The sequence below is a fragment of the Penicillium hordei genome (genome assembly GCF_028827395.1).
Source record: "Penicillium hordei strain IBT 12815 chromosome Unknown utg000002l_segment0_segment0, whole genome shotgun sequence".
NCBI classification, from domain to species: Eukaryota; Fungi; Ascomycota; class Eurotiomycetes; order Eurotiales; family Aspergillaceae; genus Penicillium; species Penicillium hordei.
Genome location: NW_026623143.1, coordinates 4036577 through 4053819, shown reverse-complemented (window position 1 = coordinate 4053819; position 17243 = coordinate 4036577). Strand labels below are relative to the sequence as shown.

The following is a 17243-nucleotide window of genomic DNA, read 5'->3' as shown; positions in this document are numbered from 1 at the left end:
TTAGCTCACAGTAACAGAAATCATTGGACAAATTCTGGAAATGAGCCATATGCATCCCGTTAGGAGAATAGATACAGCCCCAAAAAGGAGATACCATTTCCAGTCAGGATTGCTTTGAAGTACATTCAAATTCATTCCAAACAGGCTCTATATCCGTTTGTTAGCCGAGATCTCAAGCCAAATTGGATCCCTAATCACTGGTTTGAGGGCTACTGACGGAGGTAAACATTAGAGGAAGGAAAATGAACTAGATAGAAAGAGCGTCAGGCCACAAGTTACTACTGTCAAATTTGCGCGGTTGTGCCTACACTTACGGTAACCCAAGTAAGACGTTTGATACTCGCTGCCTCGTTCTTTGAAACCCAAGCACGTTCCTATTACGCAAGTGTCAAAAATCAATAATAACGTGTTTCATGAGCAAACGTACCATTTGCAGCAATTCACGAACTGCACGTTCCATGTCATCTAGCCTTCCGGTTGCATCGTTCCCAATTTCATCAATAAGAGCAGTGAGCTCTGCTTGGGCATATTTTGTGAAAATTTGATCGGTCTTGACCTGGTGGCTTAGTCTATTGATATGCGATCGCAAACAATTCCGGACATTAATTCGAATCGATGCATTGTCAGAAAGTTGATCAATCAATGTAGACTTTCGGCCCCTTTGCTCCAATTGTTCCTTTTGCTGGTTTATCCCAAAACGGTCGGAAATCTTTGTAGTGCCGTGCCTTCCAGATGGTATTAACTTACTATTTCCTCAATTCTCACGCTGGCAATCGAGCAAGCAATGGCCCATTGATTCTTGAGATCCCTCAGAAAGAGCTGAAAGAAGTGGCTGTCAGATGCAGGAAAACAGCCATCTGAAATCATACTTAGAAATATGACCTTGTCTTTTACCTCCGGCCTTCTAATCCATGCAATATCCCACGGGCCCTGACGCATTCCATATTTCTCAGAAAGGAACCGGCCTTGGGGAGGAAAGTTTATTGATATGTAGGACACAACAGAGTCTGAAAAGCCTTGCCGGATGCACTGAATGTCGTTTGATTTCTTTTTTTTCGGATTCCATATGATTCTCAGCATCGAACAAGACTGGTACATGAGTCCACGGGCTCTGCGCATAGAGTCTGGAAGAAAGTCAGGATATAGAGGCAAGTTGCAGATAAATTACTCACTATATTCTGGAAGGTCCTTCTGATAACAGTTGGTCGCGTCGAGGGTTGCCAGTCAATTTCCAGTCAAAGCCACTTCCCGAGTCACCGAGTTTGTATACTTGAACCCAACAAGTGTTCTGCTCCGCAATATGGAACCAGTCACTTGATTGCACATGTTCGAGTTCAGACATAGACCGAAGAGGCCGTCTGACAATTCTCTGGTTTTGAGACCCAAAGCGTATTGTAGACATAATCGGCCCGTGAAGTCCCTGGGGTTGGGATATGCCTCACTATCCAACAAGGCGAGATACGTGATATCCTCCTGGGCTGCTCTTCTATAACTCTTTCTTGGATCTAAAAGTATGTTTACGGAGAAGCTTTATGGGAAGACACTATAGCTGCATGATATTGGCATGTACACGGGGATATTGAAACAGGGCGCAAGGATACATTTGAGGGATACGATTGCCGAACCCACTGCAGCATTTTCCTGGGTTGTGACAGGTTCAACTTGTTAAGTAGATAGTAGGAACTTTTGTGGAGTAGACTAATTTTCACAAAATCCATTTTAATGAGCAAAAGCAATTGCTTGCCTCTCAAATCCCTGTTGAGAGGTATAGCTTACCCCGTCCACTTTCAGTCCTTGTTCATTCAACAGTGTGATGGTATCGCCAAGGATCGAGAGATGAACATCTGGGATGTCGAACGCTTGCGTTGACCTAGCATCCAAAGCTGCATTACGTGGCAGTGTTTGGTATTCACCAGCTGAGTTTTTGATTTTCCAGGAAGACAGGGGGATCGTGTGGTCTTTCGGATTTGTAAGAGTAACCGACCTACGCCTGGCTCTAGGATCATTTGACTCGGGGCTTATCAAAGCCTCGTCAATTATCACAGAGTCCTCCGTCAGCTCGGCGGCTCTGTTTTTTCTCCCTAGATAGTCACCCCAGGTCTCTGATGATATGGCATGCCCTGTCCTATTATCGGTGTGCATAGCTTGTGATGCGAATCCGAGAAAGATCCCAACCCATCGACCAGAGCGTGGGTAGTTGATAAAAAGGCCACCATCTTGGAACACACCGTCGTCACCTGCAAATTGTTCGACATTGCCTTGATTCATATGCACATTATGAATTCCCTTTCGATCGCTGAATGGTTCTCCAAATAGATAGATATCGGCCTTATCGTCAATCGCCTGTTTGACTTCAGGCTCTAGAACATCAATTATATCATTGTCCGAATCTGGTACATCATGGGGTAGGATTCGACCGGTGGTGATATTGAATAAGTTACTCCGGATGTAGTCCAGCCTCACACCAGCAGGGTTTGGCTCCGTGTCTCCGAGGGAAGAAAACCCCCAGGATAGGTCGGCGAGACTGTTGGTGATCGGATGATTATTGAAATTGTGATCCGCCCAGTAGGTAAGTCGCGATTCACGCTTGTCACCAGACTTGATGTTGATTGCTGCTCTGAGGAGCCCAGGAATTTCTTTGTTACCTCTGCGGGCACGGTTTAGATTGTGGGTAGAGTGGTGAGTCGGTCCTCTTTTATCACTAAAGTATAGCGATAAATGCGGGCTTTCATTGTCATCTACTTCATATTCAATGATGTAGGATACAGGGGTTCCTTTCCAGACACCGTAGTTACGAAGGGGCATATTGAGGATGATAGAGCAAAGATGACCATTCAACAAAGTAGGTTTTTTGGGATATACGGCTGAGAAAATGATTCGTTAGAATGTAAGGGTGAGCTAATAATACCAAGTTGAGGGTCAGGGTAATGCAGGCAATTATAGTTGGAGCTTAGTAACCAATACATGTCACATGAATATTATGGATTACAGCACTAGATAGTCTAGACTCACGACAAAGGAGCGTTTTGAAGTAAAAGTATCACACGAGATGTTCAGGAGCAGTCCAGACTCTTAGTCTACCTAGGTTATGGTGAAGTTATTCGCCCTGATCGATGGATATCAGATCATGACGTGACGTGTAGGTGACCTATCCAGTCACAAACCACCCAATGAGCATGACGGGCAGATGAATTACCTCGAATTTAACACTGATCCAGATTTCACCCTCGTCGTTTGTCATATGGCTCTGAATATTCAGGTCAGGTATGCGGGTTTGGACCCACTGTCGTCCACAGGTTAAACCACATTTAATCCTAAAACCGGTGCTTTATCCCTCGTTGAGATTAATCCGATTCTTGCAGCGAGTAAATAGATCATGAAGTATTTATATAGCTTTGAAATAGCTGTCTTATTTGCGAGAACCAATCAAACATATCGCGTAGCAGACGGCTTATTTGATGAATATTTTGCGTTATAATATTGGTCGAATGCACCACGACGGTGTTCGATAAATTATCTAACCTCCTACGTGTTTGGAATTTAATTTCCCCATAAAACTGTGGTATGTTTAGCTTGTCGACCATATGTTTGTCACTTTTGGGCACGCCGCCGCCACATGATGCAAGTTCGATCATCCGATCCCGCAACCTTCCCGCTGAGTTCATGCATGAAAGTCAAACCCCAGGTCGGGTGATAAACAAGACCGATATTTGATTTAGAGATTTTGTTGTCAGCCAGCCAATCTGATAGCAAGAAGTAGTGGTGTGATACAACACAACTTTGGAAAGACAGGGCGTTGGGCGATTTCAGCGTATAGGATCCCATAATAATCCTCCCGCTTTTTATTAGCGGCAGTGAGTCACATTGAAAGTGATGGTTCGCGTGGGAAATGGTCAATAAGACAAACCATTATCGAGACACTTCGGCAGAAATGAATGGATGAAAGATAAATCCTCTCGGTCTGACGAAACAGCGATTGGCTCTTCCACGCGGCAAATGGCCACCGCGGTAGTCTAAGTCATTGCTTTTCTTGTGATCTGAATCAGTTGGACAATCAGAACCCCCGAAGCACCCATAGCACCCATGAGTCTGTGGTTCACTGTGGATTACGTTGTTGGGCTAGGGAAAAAGCAGCTCCTGTAGAAGGCCATGAAGAGAAAGGCCTTTTATAGTCCTAAACTAGCAAACTAAACAAAGGCATCTATCACAAAAGCATTTCATCTATGGAAGGTAAGAAGGGGCTCATCATGCATCCATGGAGGATAGGTTCATCCAACAGACTAATCGCCTCGGGAAACCAGGTTGTGAAAGATGCCCATGTCCTAAATCAGATTTCTAAAAAGCAAAACATGCTCTGCTGTAATATGGAGACATCAGGCTTAAAGGATAAGAATCAGTTCCTGGTAATTCGGAAATATGTGACTACTGCGACTCTCATGGGCATAAACAATAACAGTTATACACAGCGTTCGCTGCTGCAGTATACGCAAAATCGCTGTTCTCTGTAGTTCCGGGAGATATTTGTCAGACGAAACGTGTTTACAGTTACTTTGTTACAGGAAATTTAATGCTATAACTAACTTAGTCAAAGAAACTGAGTTTAATCAAGTAAAGAAGGCATGTGTGTCAGGTTCATAACGGACCCATTCGGAGACAAAACTTCAAGGTGACAACGGGAGAGCGTTCGACTCACTCATGCGAGTGGGTCTCGGATACACACGAGCCCAAGACTTGGCTTGGTCCACACGATGCCTCTAAGAAGACTGTACGGCAACCCTGGACTGGAAAGTCGACGATAGCAATCACCCTTGCCGCGCAGCTACCAAATCAATATCGTTTGATCAACAAATTACACCTTCTGGTCTATTTCTTTCTGTGACCCCGGCGTCCAGCAGTGAAGCACCGCTATCGCTATCCTATATGGCCTTTTGTATCATATTATGAGGCAATACCCACATATAACGCGAGTCAGTGATAAATCTGCAGCACAGCCACTTGGCCAGTAAGGTGGCATGGGGGATGGATTGTTTGGCGCCCACCTACTAGAAGACTTGCCCAGGGTTTTCTCGTGATTTCTCGCAACAGTGAAGATAAAATTGGCGTTGACATTTTCGAGGGTTACATGAGTCTCAAAGCCGTCTCGCTTGTGAACCAGTAGCGGTTTGCCTTCTTGCAACGTCGAGGTCTCCGACGAGACTGAGAAAATGGCCCAGTTGTCATAGTCCGTGGCACCGTTCCAGCTCATGTAAACATCGGTGGTATACTCGGTTGTATGGTTGACAAACAGAACAGGATTCCAGTGCGGAGTAGCTTTCCATCGGAATTTGAATATCCGGTAGGCATTCGCCTCGAATGCGTTATTGCCAAATTGTCCTCTTAAAACCACGTTGCCGTCTCCATCGTATTCCTTGAATTTGGGTATTGATCCGTATCCTACTAACATGTTAATAGAGATGCGATACAGATGGAGAATCAAATGGAGAAAACACTGTGCGGATTGACTGTCTCGCACAAGGAGAGGAGGAAGAGAAGGAAAGGAGAGAGAGCTATCAAACTGTGGGTTCTATCACATACTGATTCCTCAGACATCCAACACATGTGCTCTGTTCCCGGGCATGGGAGGAACTGAAAGCTGCCTTGAGTTGCACTAACAACTCTGTCCATCGGGTTTGTCAGCTCGTGGATCCTCCATACCTTCTTGTTAACGAGGTCCACGTAGATAACCAGTCCTGTTGATGGACCCTTGTCACGATTCTCCAAGGCATCATTATTCATTAGGCTGAGTATTAAGCTTTCATCAATTTCGTTGTTGACGCGGATATCATGTTGCCATGCGAAGTAAACCGTCGTCATTTTTGAAGTCGCCGCCGCCGTCACTGTCGCCTTAGGAGAAAGAAGCACCGAATGAGCAAATATGTTCAAACCACCAGATCAACAGAATCAACAGAATCAACAGCGTGATAACAATGATATGTACTCACAGAAAGTTCCCACCAGATGGAACCATCCTTGTTAATATAGAAAGCAGACCAAATATGCCGAAAGTTGACTAGATATCCATACTTGGTAGGAGTGACCGAGTTGATATGGTAAGCGTCCCAGGCCTCAGTCAACTTGCTGCCGCCCTTCATGTCGATCCTGGTCTTAGATATCGGAATGCGCTCCAGTGCATCCCATTTGAACAAGATTTTATTTGTTTTTATATCGATCTCGTAGAAGAGGGAGTAAATAGCCCACATGCATCTGGCTGTCCATTCCAATAAGTGATCACATCCTGTCCGAAAAGCCTTTGCACCTTTAAATCAAGGTTCTCTCCGTGCGGACCCTGCAACACCATGTCGCCCATGTTGCTGAAGATCGTTGGTGCAGTGTCGGCTTGCCTGTATTTCCGAACACCTATAAAGATGTATCCTAAATCCTCCGTTGCACGTGTTTTTGTGAGGTTCAAAGAGGGAGGTTGCCAATTTCCTGTCTGAAATGACTTATACGGCCAATCTGGCCCCCCCAAGAGCCAATGACAGCAGCCCATATAGAAAGAAAAGAGAACTCCACATGCTTAGAACTGAAAGGAGATATGGGTGGGTAATTGGGGTGGGTAGTTGGGGTGGGTGGGGGCTAGCGATACTTGTAACTGAATAGGCACTCAGAAGAGTAGATTAGACGAAACACTATCTAGCCTATAGAATAAACTTAAGGTGGAATTCCTTGAGTTACTGTCGCCGGAAGACCCGGTCGGAGGCCTAGACTTTCCTAGATGCATTCAAACAGAAGCCAAGGAGTGTTGGCTATGTCTTGCAAAGATCCCCAAATCCCTATCCACCCTCAAGATTAGACCTTGAGTCCAAGCCAGCAAACCCATAGGCGAGCTAATATTCATCTCAAGAACCTAAGACCCGACTTTGTCATCCGCACGATTTTGGTCTGCGCCGGATTCACCAAGATGCTCACCAATCTCGTCTGACCACACTAGCCACTCAACAGATCTCATTGTGTTTGTTTGTCGCTTAATCTCTATATAACGAAGGGATGTTTTACTCTGAAAGTAGACCTTGACGATATTATGCGAATGCCTCGGACATGCAGGACTAAGATAACCTAGGGTTTTAACTATAGGTTCTGGTCTCTCAGATGGCCTTTTGATTTGTAGTCCCAACATAATCTCATTTCCGAATGTTTCGATTAAAATTCTCTCGATCCGATGAAAAGGGAGTCCAACCCTAATTCCAAAGGAAATTCCCCCATGACTGAGTATTTGGGTTTAATGAGGCTCGATGGAATAGCAAAATCAGTTACATGCCTGTTGGTGGGTGCTTCATATCCCAGAGTCCGAGATATTTATTAGGTGAGTTCTCGGGGATTTGAACAAGCGGCTGGCCGAGGTTGAATGGAGGCAATGAGAGGTCGAGCTTTTTATGATGCAGGCTTGGCTCGTTCATCCGCTCGAGATTGGAAAATCCTCTTTCGCTCATACTCCAGTCACTCGTGTAGCTTGTGGTGAGAAGCAGTGAGGCCGAGCGGCGGAACCGCTCCAGTGTGGGAAGAACCATATCGTTCGGCAAATGAATAAAAACATCGCGACAAATGAGTAAATCAGCCGGGCGCAACTCAGTTGATGTGATGTCAAGAACTTCCAGTTGATAACCGCGTTCTTGTAATTCGGCCCAATTCACACGCTCATATATATCGTAGCCAACATAGTCAATCCCTTCGAGATCTATCATGCTCATCCATGCAAGGTCGCCGCAGCCAGCATCGTTAAGCGTTTTCACTTGATATTTATTAAGTATGTCAACGAATTTCTTCCGAATTAAGCGGGTATGCTGTTCACTGGAGCCCCAGCCGCAGACTGTGTCGGCAGCCTGGTCTGGCCATCCGTGTGAGAATATTTCTGTGCTATGCAATTGTTTCTCGGAGTTGACTCTCTGCCCTGTTGAGACCTCATCGTAGTTCTTCTCAAAGTGACCTGCAGAGTCATTGTTTTGGGTTTGTGGAAGAAAATACTCCCAGCTGTCGGAATGGCTTGTTTGATCCCATAATGATGATAGCCCGAGTACCCGGGAGTCTGGTAGGACTGGCTTTGCTCTTTCCAGACGTGATCCTTCTTGGGGTTGAACTTGCGAATAGAAAGAATAGTCACCGGTTGCCGGTCTCGTAGGCCAGGAAGTAGCTATCTGGTCCCAACTCGACTCATGATATTGGACAGTAGGGAGGCTGCTATTCGAAGTAGTAATCATTTGTACCTGCCCGCTTTTTGGTCGCTCTTTTGACGTGATAAACTGGGTGCTGAAGTCTTGGTTCAATTGATAAAATTCGGAAATACAAAAGACCAAATGGGTTGAAGGCTAATACACCATGCATCATCCGTATATTATAGATATCCGAAAGTGGATGGATGTCGCGATCTATTACACGTAGTAACAGGTTACGACTTTAATGAATTTGAGGCGAAAATGATATCATGGTCTCAAGTCCAAGGTTCTGCGTGTTCGTGTTCTTGCCTTTCTTTCGACGGCCTAGATGGTCAATAACTGCTGTCTACCCGGCTATCAATCGTAGTTCCTTGGTACATATTGTAGACAAAACTTGCAGCACAGTCGTGACGCACATCGGTGGAGCCCGGCGGGCCGAGAATTTGCATGGATTAACAGGAATTGTCGAAGGGCTCGGGGAATTAGCTCCCGGAGAAAATAATCATAAAGTCTGTATGTTAAATATATCCTGAGAAAGGCCTTTTTATAGGCCTACTAAAATAGTGCAAATAATTGACTAATAACAATGCTCAACACAAAGGCTTATCTATGAAGGCACAACAAAGGGCTCAGTATGCATCCATGGAGGATAGGATCGTCCAATAGTAATTAATCTAATTAAAAATATAAGATGAGGAAACCGTGATGCTAAACTGTGGGAGAGACATGTATATACTTGAATGGGTGCCCTTCGGTGTTGCTACATCACGTAGTTTGAATTCTTTGGTCAGGGTTTTCAATTTGGAAGAAGAGGGAGACACTATACTTACAGGACATACTCATCCAAGCTAATAATCTCCGGATCAGAGAAAATGAGATAAAAGTATTTTAGTGTTTCTGCAAGCCAGAAGCTTTCCATGGCATCCAGTTTTGTTGCTCGGGTGTCACGGGTATCTTTGAGCGCAGCATAGCCGTACTTAACTTTGGTGTACTGCTCAATGTTTTGAAACATTCGCCATGCGGCGCTTTGTAATGACTTGTCGCCGGTAATTCTGTACAGAATGAAAATGGACTCAATTGCCTCGGGCCTGAGTTAAAATGTCAGCACGATACTATTTTGATAGACCCAACCAGGTATTTCGAATTACCTCAGACGATACTTTGGATCTGCGACTTCCAGTATTGGTGGCTGCAACCCATTATTTTGAATAATCAGTCGTGTGGCCTCACGTAGATTCGTAGGCAATTCCGTTCCATCCGGCCAACCAAGAATGTCACGAAACCACTTTTCTTCCTCCCATTCACAACTGTCTGACTTTCTGCAGCCACTTATATGCAAGGTTTCAGGCATGATTCCAGTGGGCATGAGATCATATGCCCAGATACATCCATTTACCAGCTTTTGAGCAATAGACAAGTCATCTGGGCGACCGAAGGCCCGGGAACCAAGTCCTACCATACCTCCGAGAAAGCACTTCAGATGCTCCGTTTGATACTCAAAGATCTCTTCGCCAGATTTTGTATCGAATCGGATATTTCCAGCGAATAATATATCTTGCCTATGCCTGTCCATGCCACGGAAGAGTAGATTCTTTTTAATCGCTTCCATTGCAGAGATATACATATCACGATATTGCTCTGATTGGCCTCCAAGAAGCAAATACTCTTTGACGAGGTATTCGTAGGTGGAGTCAGCCATACCACCCACTGTGAAGTAGCTGCCTGAGAACTGCAATGCTTGGGCGTCAAATGAGAGTGGCCACAGACCTGGCAATCTAGTCTGGTTTTGTGTGCAGTGTAGGACTTCTGTAATTCTCTGAACGGCATTGAAATATTTGGGATCGCCCGTTACTTGCGAAAGACGAGTGAACTCTAGACTCAAAGAACCTATTTCAGCCAGGAGGGTACTTTTACTGGGCAGTGTTGAAGACCCAAATATAGTCCTAAGTACTGGTTAACATATTCCCAACAGTAATCCATGAACAGAGGAACCTCTTTGACTGGAGTAAGAAACGCATTTGCTACCCACCTTATCCATTGCCATCGCATTTGTGGCATCCTGTTTGGGGTATCAAACGCCTCATACAAAAACTCGGCCAATTCCAGGGCCTTCTCCAAGAGAATATAATCCTTTCCTTTGGTTAAATCATACGCACTGATCAAACCCCCGAGGTGTCGGATTGTGGTCTCGAAGACATTAACAATTGGAAATCTCGAGGTGGAAAAATCGATGTCATGGAGAGCCTGGAGACAAACATCAAATTCTTCGTGTAAATCCATTATGATTAGTGTATCCAAGGAGTCGATCAAAGTTGCTGCCCAGCCCCCAAGGGGGCTTTGATGGCCTGCACTGATTGGTGATAGTTCGTCCCACAACCAGGCATGGGTCTTGTACCCATTCCAGCTATGTTTAAACGCCATTTTCACAGCCAGTTGCCTTTTAGTTCTCTCAAGTCGGTCAGTTTCAGTTTCAGGACTGAACTGGTATTGGATCTGTGGAATGAAGGTTGATGTCGCTTTAGGGATGGGAATCAAGGACACTGGACAAGTTCGGGAACTTCGGATAGTATTTTCTGTTGATTTCGCTGCGAGAATGTATCCGCAGTGGCTTTCATGACTGGTCTCTGAGCTCAATGTCAATCCCGAGAAGCTAATGCTGGCGAGGAAAAGGGCCAAGCTAGATAAAATGTAGCATTTTGGAGTGGACACCATCAAAATGAATTTCATCGTGGATGAGCCCAGTAGGGAAGAAGACGAAGTTTGAGGGATAGGTCTGAGTTTAAGTAATTTGACCGCACATGGGCTTTTATAATATTCTGAGAACGAGAGTCAAGTGAGGAGCGGAGACCCGTTAGGACGTGGAGCTGGCAAACTGATCCTAACTTTATCGAATTAAGCATCCATAGATGTTTCCGGTTCGTGCTATGAAAGGTTAATGACCTAGATGGCCTTGTAAACCATGGATCGGATCATCTTTGTTTAGATAATAATTCAAGTGTCTCGTTTCTGCCGGTTCTTCCGTAGGCTGTTCCCCAAGGTCCGGAGATGACAAGAGCTGTAAAGGTGAGTTGATAAAGGTTTTCTTTACTTTTGTTTTGTGTTCGTTTGCTTCATTCTTCTATGTGGCTTGTGCTGGGACGGGCGGGAGGCTGTTTGGGCTGCATAGCATCAAATGCGATTTGTGTCGGTGTCGGCTCGCTTTCACGTCGGCATGGAGAAACTGTATCGCCGCGCCTTGAGCCCTTCACAAGCTCCTCCAAGTATATGGGACCATAGGGTGTGCGCTCAGCCGTACTCAGGCCACACGCCGGTGAGTTAGTAGTTGTGTGGGTGACCACCAGTGAATCCTCACTGTTGCATGTTTTGTTTTGTTTTTTGTTCTTTGCTTCTCCTTCCTTTCGGGTCAGAATTTTTACTCTGTGAATCATCAAGCTAACCCGGCTTCGCTTCGCTATGAATTCGGCGTTTCACTGCGGCTATAAGTCGGATACACTAGTGAATTCATTTGAAGACTGGTTTCTGGGGCATACTGTTTTCCGGCTTATTCCACGATTTGATTTCCAATGGCGTTGCAACCCAACAGAGAGGGACTTTAGTACTCCGTAATTCAGGATGCCAATACACGAGACTTAGTATCCAAGATTGAACTATTCTTCGGATTGCAATACAAAGGATAAGATCAGAGAAGACATGTATTGAGATCAATAATGGGAAAGTGGACAGGGAGACTAGGGACAGAGAGAGAAGGAGAGAGTGAGTATTATCTACTAAATTTGGTGCTGTCTCCACATCTGGTGCCTTCGGCACAGCCACCCAACAATTATGTTAATATGCACGATCACTTAATAAGTTTTGGAATCTTCTCATGCATCCATTCATGCCTAAACCCGGGCAAGTTCTTAGGTCGTCTTGCGCCTAGTCCGACTCACCGAAATTCGCAAGGAGAGCACCAGTATCAAAATACTTCCAGAAAGGAACATCAATATAAAAAAAAGACGCGGAGAGGTGTCATCCTCATTCGACATTGTTTTGATGCCTTCATTATGATCAACACGTCTTGCATGCAACTCAAAGGTTGAAGGCACGGGCCACAGCTCTTCGAGCAAATGCTTGAAACCATGTCTCAAGTCAATTGGCGGGTTGTTCATGTCATCATTGAGACAAATAAATTTCGTTGGTCGGTCTCTCGTCGATTGCAGTTGGTCCATAGTGGTCTGGTAGTCGTCGCCTAGCATGTGAAAAGTCACATCGGTTCCCATTCTCAGTCTATATCCCTTCTTTCTCTGCAGATGCGATCGCAACCCTGACATATCGATGCAACGCTCCACGTCTTTGATAGAAACGGGAGTCGTATGCCTTGTTTGGGTTGGAGATTGTTGGTCGTTCGTGAACTGAGAGCCATTGTGAAGGCACCTTTGGACGGAGTCATGAAAGTCTGCCGGTGGGCTTACTCCGTATAAAAGACTTTCGAGGGTTCGGATATTATCTTCTCCAAGCCAACAATTTTGATTTATATCAAGGTATTGATCCTGCAAGCCGCACAGGGTAGAAGATAAAAAGTTGGGTCGGTTGACGAGATAGTTGAAATAAGCAAAGCTAACCTGTAAGTCCGATGGGTGCCGGAACCGGTGGGCTGAATTCAACTGGAACTCTTGTGGAAACATCCCTTTCAGCTCAGTAAATATCTGCTTACTCATCATATGAGGCATGTGCGAGGGGACTCTCCGGAGGTGTTTGGAGAGACTGAATCGCCCATTGAATGCTTTAATCACAGATCTGATTGCATTGGCAACCAAATGATCGCGACCGGGGCACTGCGAGAATGCATCCAGCAGTGCCGCAAGTTTTATTCTATTCTTGGTGTCCAGTACTGGCATGCTCGCCGTCGTGTTCGATATCTCAACATTGTTCGAGGTGCGATTCAGGTGCGTTGAGAGTAAGGTAAAATTGATGTGGCCGCGTCCATCTGGAAGATTACTCCCCAAAGCTTCACCAAGTAGGGAATGTGGGATCTCTGCTCCTTCCACATCGCACGACGTGGAAGCAAATACTCTCCCTACTAGTTGCTCAATCTTTACTCCGTCGTAGCCGTCATCCACAAAGCCAAAATCATCGAGGTCGTGGCCACAGGTTAATTTGGAGTTGTCTGGAGTGAACCCAGTATCTCCAGGGTGATACTCCGGATATGCATCATAACCTAATGGAACAGGATGGGACAGGTAGATAGTTTGCACCCCAGATGGTGTTATAAAATCATCGGGCCATATAGGTGCAGCAAGGAAAGTATCGTCATTGAAGTAGAGGAAGACATCACTGAGACCTGGTATCCTGTCCAGATTGCTCTCAATGGCAGTGGAAGAGAAAACCGGCAATTGGGATGAATTTTGGAAAATGTCCGAGTGCTTGACAATCTTGATTCGAGGATTGTTTGGATCTAACCAAGAGGGAACCTGCCCGTTCGTCACAAGATATACTTGGCGAATCCATGGTGCATATCTTTCCATGGAGCGCAGTGAATATCGGAGCTCGTCGTTGTCTCGAAAATGATTCTCGGCGGAAGAACCATCATGATCACCATCGGAGCCACTCTTCTGTCTGTTTTGATTATTTCGATCCGGGCCATCATATTCCTGAATCCAGCGCTGATACCAAAAGTCCCTCTCGCTATTCCATATAGGATCTGACCCGTTAACCCATGTGTAAACGGCATCGACAGGTCCAAATTTCGGAAAATCCATTTGGCCAATCTTATCTTCGTAGTGGACATCATCGCGTGGTTGCGATTTGGAAACTCCGTGTGAAAGAGACATCAACAGAACAAACGAGAAGCAAACCTGGTTGAGAATGAATGGCATGGTTGCTGGCCCGCCGCAGCACTCGAATCTACTTTGAAATTTATTTCGAAGATTAAAAATTTGGCAACTTATCTACACAGACAAATGTGACGGTATACATTAGATTTAGCCACATCCTTTGTTCCAAGCACTTAATAAAACCTTAACTAGAGCTGAATATTCATCCACTTCGAAGTCCTGAAATTTTATGCTGCTTCAAATACCGATCAAACATAGCCTCAATGTTTCATTGCGGACCGGCTAAGTGTGGTGCCAAGTAGACTTGATTCATGGGATTCTAAAAGAAAGTAACCAGTGCGGTCGCATTCTCGATAAATCTTGTTCCTCGAGTTTGAGTACGCCGGATCGAACTTTATTTCACAACCACAATTTCACAGCATGACGAGTATATGAACAAATACCCATTTCAGATAGAGAGTGACATACCTTTCCAATGCAAGCGGAACCCGCGATTAGCTAACAATACGAATATATTCGTGGACCCTTGGGTGAACGCCTCCAGACCCCCGCTAAAAGATGGGTCGGTTGTGAGCTGGAACCTGCCTAAAAATACGAATTGAATCAAGATATTATACATAAACCATGTGAGGACATGATAGATGACCACAAGTACCCTAGATAGCAATATCACGACTTCTTGGTAACGCCATGGTGAAACTTGTAGTGGCAGGAGAATACATTTCCAAAATCGGTCCTATGTCAGCAATCCTCGCCTCTATCGATCTAGAATGGGCCCAAATCTTGTCAAAATCGACAGTTGCTAGTTTGCCGTAATCTAACCACATCCGATTTCCATAAATACATGACATGGAACTACTTACTAGTTGTTTATTGGCTACCCTTTTTTCAACCGTTCCTTTTTTCCTTTTTCGTTTCTCACCACACGTGAACATAGTTTGCTCAACTAACGGAATACCAGGTAGACGCACTGGTAGAGTATACCATACCGTATAATAGAAATTCCTTCGTAATGATACCTGGAGACTTGGTTTTGCATCTTGTTTTAGGGTCTTTCTGTCCAATAAAGTCCTAGATCGTAAATAAATCTAGAGATCAGTGTGCATCGAAGTGTTCGGAGTGGGACCTCATTTGTAGATCGTACCCGATATTATACCATAAGATTGACTGGGTCAGCCGCTAACCCCAGTGATATAGACGTAGTATGAACCAGAATACGAGTGGAGAGATGATAACTCCAGTCCGTGGTTCCAAACTCATAGGTGAGCGATCGATGATGAAAAGGCTTATTGTCAATTGAAGTGCTCACTCGCTGATTGAGATCATCCTCTTAGTACCATTTTTGTAAAAGTAATAATCTCGACATGGGGTTGGCTTATTTATAGCGGTTGACATATCTCAACGGCTTTTTATTTCTTCGTCCTACCTTTTTATACTCACAATACCAACTGACCTGAAGCATCAGATTCTACCACAAACCCACGCTCACGAAGATGAATTTGAAGAATATTCTTTTTGCTTCGTTTGCATTGTCCGTCATTGCTGCTGCCGGTGAATCGTCTGATGAGAACGACCTTAACGCAAGGGCTCCCGTTTGTTATTGTTGTTCCGGTTTTATTGTTAGGAGTATTGCTGGAACTCGATGCGGTAGTGGTGAGCCGGCCAAACTGTATAATTGTGCAGGTTCTTTGCTAAAACGCCACGAGCTGGCGGTTCCTGCGACAGTTCTGATATTCTCTGCTGCGAAAACGGTGCTGTTGTCTGGCCTCCGATCGTCAGTATATCTTTTACTTTTCATCCATCGGTCCCTACCACCTGGAAGCTAATCAGCCAAAAATTATATCCAGAGTTCCCAAAATAGTAGCTCTATCGTCTGCAAAGGTTGAGTGTTAAAATACCATCAGCCTACACTAGGTCGGCCGACGAAGGAGGACTTTATTATATGGTTTGTTGAAAGGGTTTCTTCCATTGAAAAGCACTTAGCAGGTGATTTACGAAATTGGGACAATATGTTCGAGTCTTTTTATAAGGTATGAAGCTGAGAGTTTTGAAGCTAAAACAAGCTGGAACATTAGGAAAATTTGGCCTAAGCCTGACCTGATCAAGGTTTCAGAGCAAGGCGTGGATAGGGGAATAGGGGCACTTGTTGTTTCGGCGCAATAGCCATATCTCCGTTTTACTCTATTTTATTTCACATATTCACCGCTATACGAGCACCGTGAAATAGCCCGTTTAGTGGGCTGGCTAGCACTTTCCGACTGTCGTTATGCCTAATAGCACCACTCCCATTAGGAAAAATATACACAAAATGAGCTACGCCAAGCATATGAACCATTATCCGGCACCTATTAGCCTGGAATCGATAAAGTCAACCGACTTTTGACTATCTAAACGCCCAAGACCTATAAACGTGACCTCTCTCAAATATACATTGATCTACTCCCGAAGGAGTGTAAGGTGAACTCACCTGCGTGCGAGGAGATGAGCGATTGACCAACAGAATAACATGCTAGGCAAGAACCAGTAGGCCGGCGTCGTGGACGAGGGGAGAGGGGAGCAGGGCAGGTTACTAGCGCGGGATCGCAGGAGCCAATGACACACACAGGGGGAAAAGGGGTGGCCGGGCCTAGGAGCTCAGTGTTCCAGATCATGGCAACAATGCCTCTCCTGTCAGGCGTAGGAAGAAGGAGAGGGGAAAAAACATTGGCGCAGTTAGATGAGAATAGGCAGGGGGTCTGTCTATAAAACCACGCATAGGCACCCATAGCAGCCGGTGGTGCTCAAAACCTATTGATAATGCTAAACCGGAAGCAGCCTTCACCGTATCCCGATATGGTGTAAGGGGGAATCGATTCAAAGACCACGGTGGAGCGTGGGTTCGTTCCCACAAGAGCGTGGCTATTCCCTACAGGCAACGGCAGGTTCATTTTAACTACAGCCCTTTCCTAAACAATGCTTAGCCCATTCGCGCAAGCTGTAGTTAACTAACATCCGACGACTAACTGGTCACATGGAATAGAAGCAACCCCCGATTATTCATTTCTAGCTGCCTCGCTTCGGGATAAGATTCCCCCAGCACCGCCAAAATGACCCGCGTGACAGTGCGTGTAGAGCATGCCTAGCACGGGTCTGCTGCCGCGATTCTTGCAATACAGGTCTAGTGCAGCCTTTGCACACTCTGCAGAGGTAAGGGGATCGATCACGCTTATACCCTCCTTCCCTTCGATCACAGTCATGTTAG

At 45.2% G+C, this 17243-nt stretch overlaps 7 protein-coding genes across 7 annotated transcripts; all 7 read right to left on the bottom strand.

Annotated features, from left to right (window-relative positions):
• Positions 1-190: 190 nt before the first annotated feature.
• On the bottom strand, positions 191-621 carry N7537_004862 (uncharacterized protein; the record flags this gene model as incomplete). Its single annotated transcript, XM_056895919.1, has 4 exons — positions 191-247; positions 315-374; positions 428-569; positions 602-621. 4 exons carry the CDS (start codon positions 619-621, stop codon positions 191-193), a joined length of 279 nt encoding a protein of 92 aa, XP_056755667.1.
• A 1098-nt stretch (positions 622-1719) lies between these two features.
• On the bottom strand, positions 1720-2805 carry N7537_004861 (uncharacterized protein; the record flags this gene model as incomplete). Its single annotated transcript, XM_056895918.1, has 1 exon — positions 1720-2805. One exon carries the CDS (start codon positions 2803-2805, stop codon positions 1720-1722), a length of 1086 nt encoding a protein of 361 aa, XP_056755666.1.
• Positions 2806-4802: 1997 nt separating this feature from the next.
• N7537_004860 (uncharacterized protein) lies at positions 4803-6131 on the bottom strand (the record flags this gene model as incomplete). The annotated part of the gene is made up of 4 exons (XM_056895917.1): positions 4803-4819; positions 5044-5407; positions 5575-5883; positions 5982-6131. The coding sequence occupies 4 exons, from the start codon at positions 6129-6131 to the stop codon at positions 4803-4805; spliced, it is 840 nt and encodes a 279-aa protein (XP_056755665.1).
• A 1158-nt stretch (positions 6132-7289) lies between these two features.
• Positions 7290-8234, bottom strand: N7537_004859 (class I SAM-dependent methyltransferase; the record flags this gene model as incomplete). Its single annotated transcript, XM_056895916.1, has 1 exon — positions 7290-8234. One exon carries the CDS (start codon positions 8232-8234, stop codon positions 7290-7292), a length of 945 nt encoding a protein of 314 aa, XP_056755664.1.
• Positions 8235-8897: 663 nt separating this feature from the next.
• N7537_004858 (glycoside hydrolase family 47 protein) lies at positions 8898-10865 on the bottom strand (the record flags this gene model as incomplete). The annotated part of the gene is made up of 4 exons (XM_056895915.1): positions 8898-8949; positions 9020-9277; positions 9338-10132; positions 10219-10865. 4 exons carry the CDS (start codon positions 10863-10865, stop codon positions 8898-8900), a joined length of 1752 nt encoding a protein of 583 aa, XP_056755663.1.
• A 1223-nt stretch (positions 10866-12088) lies between these two features.
• On the bottom strand, positions 12089-14044 carry N7537_004857 (stealth family protein; the record flags this gene model as incomplete). Its single annotated transcript, XM_056895914.1, has 1 exon — positions 12089-14044. One exon carries the CDS (start codon positions 14042-14044, stop codon positions 12089-12091), a length of 1956 nt encoding a protein of 651 aa, XP_056755662.1.
• Positions 14045-17034: 2990 nt separating this feature from the next.
• Positions 17035-17238, bottom strand: N7537_004856 (uncharacterized protein; the record flags this gene model as incomplete). The annotated part of the gene is made up of 1 exon (XM_056895913.1): positions 17035-17238. One exon carries the CDS (start codon positions 17236-17238, stop codon positions 17035-17037), a length of 204 nt encoding a protein of 67 aa, XP_056755661.1.
• Between the last annotated feature and the right edge of the window lie 5 nt (positions 17239-17243).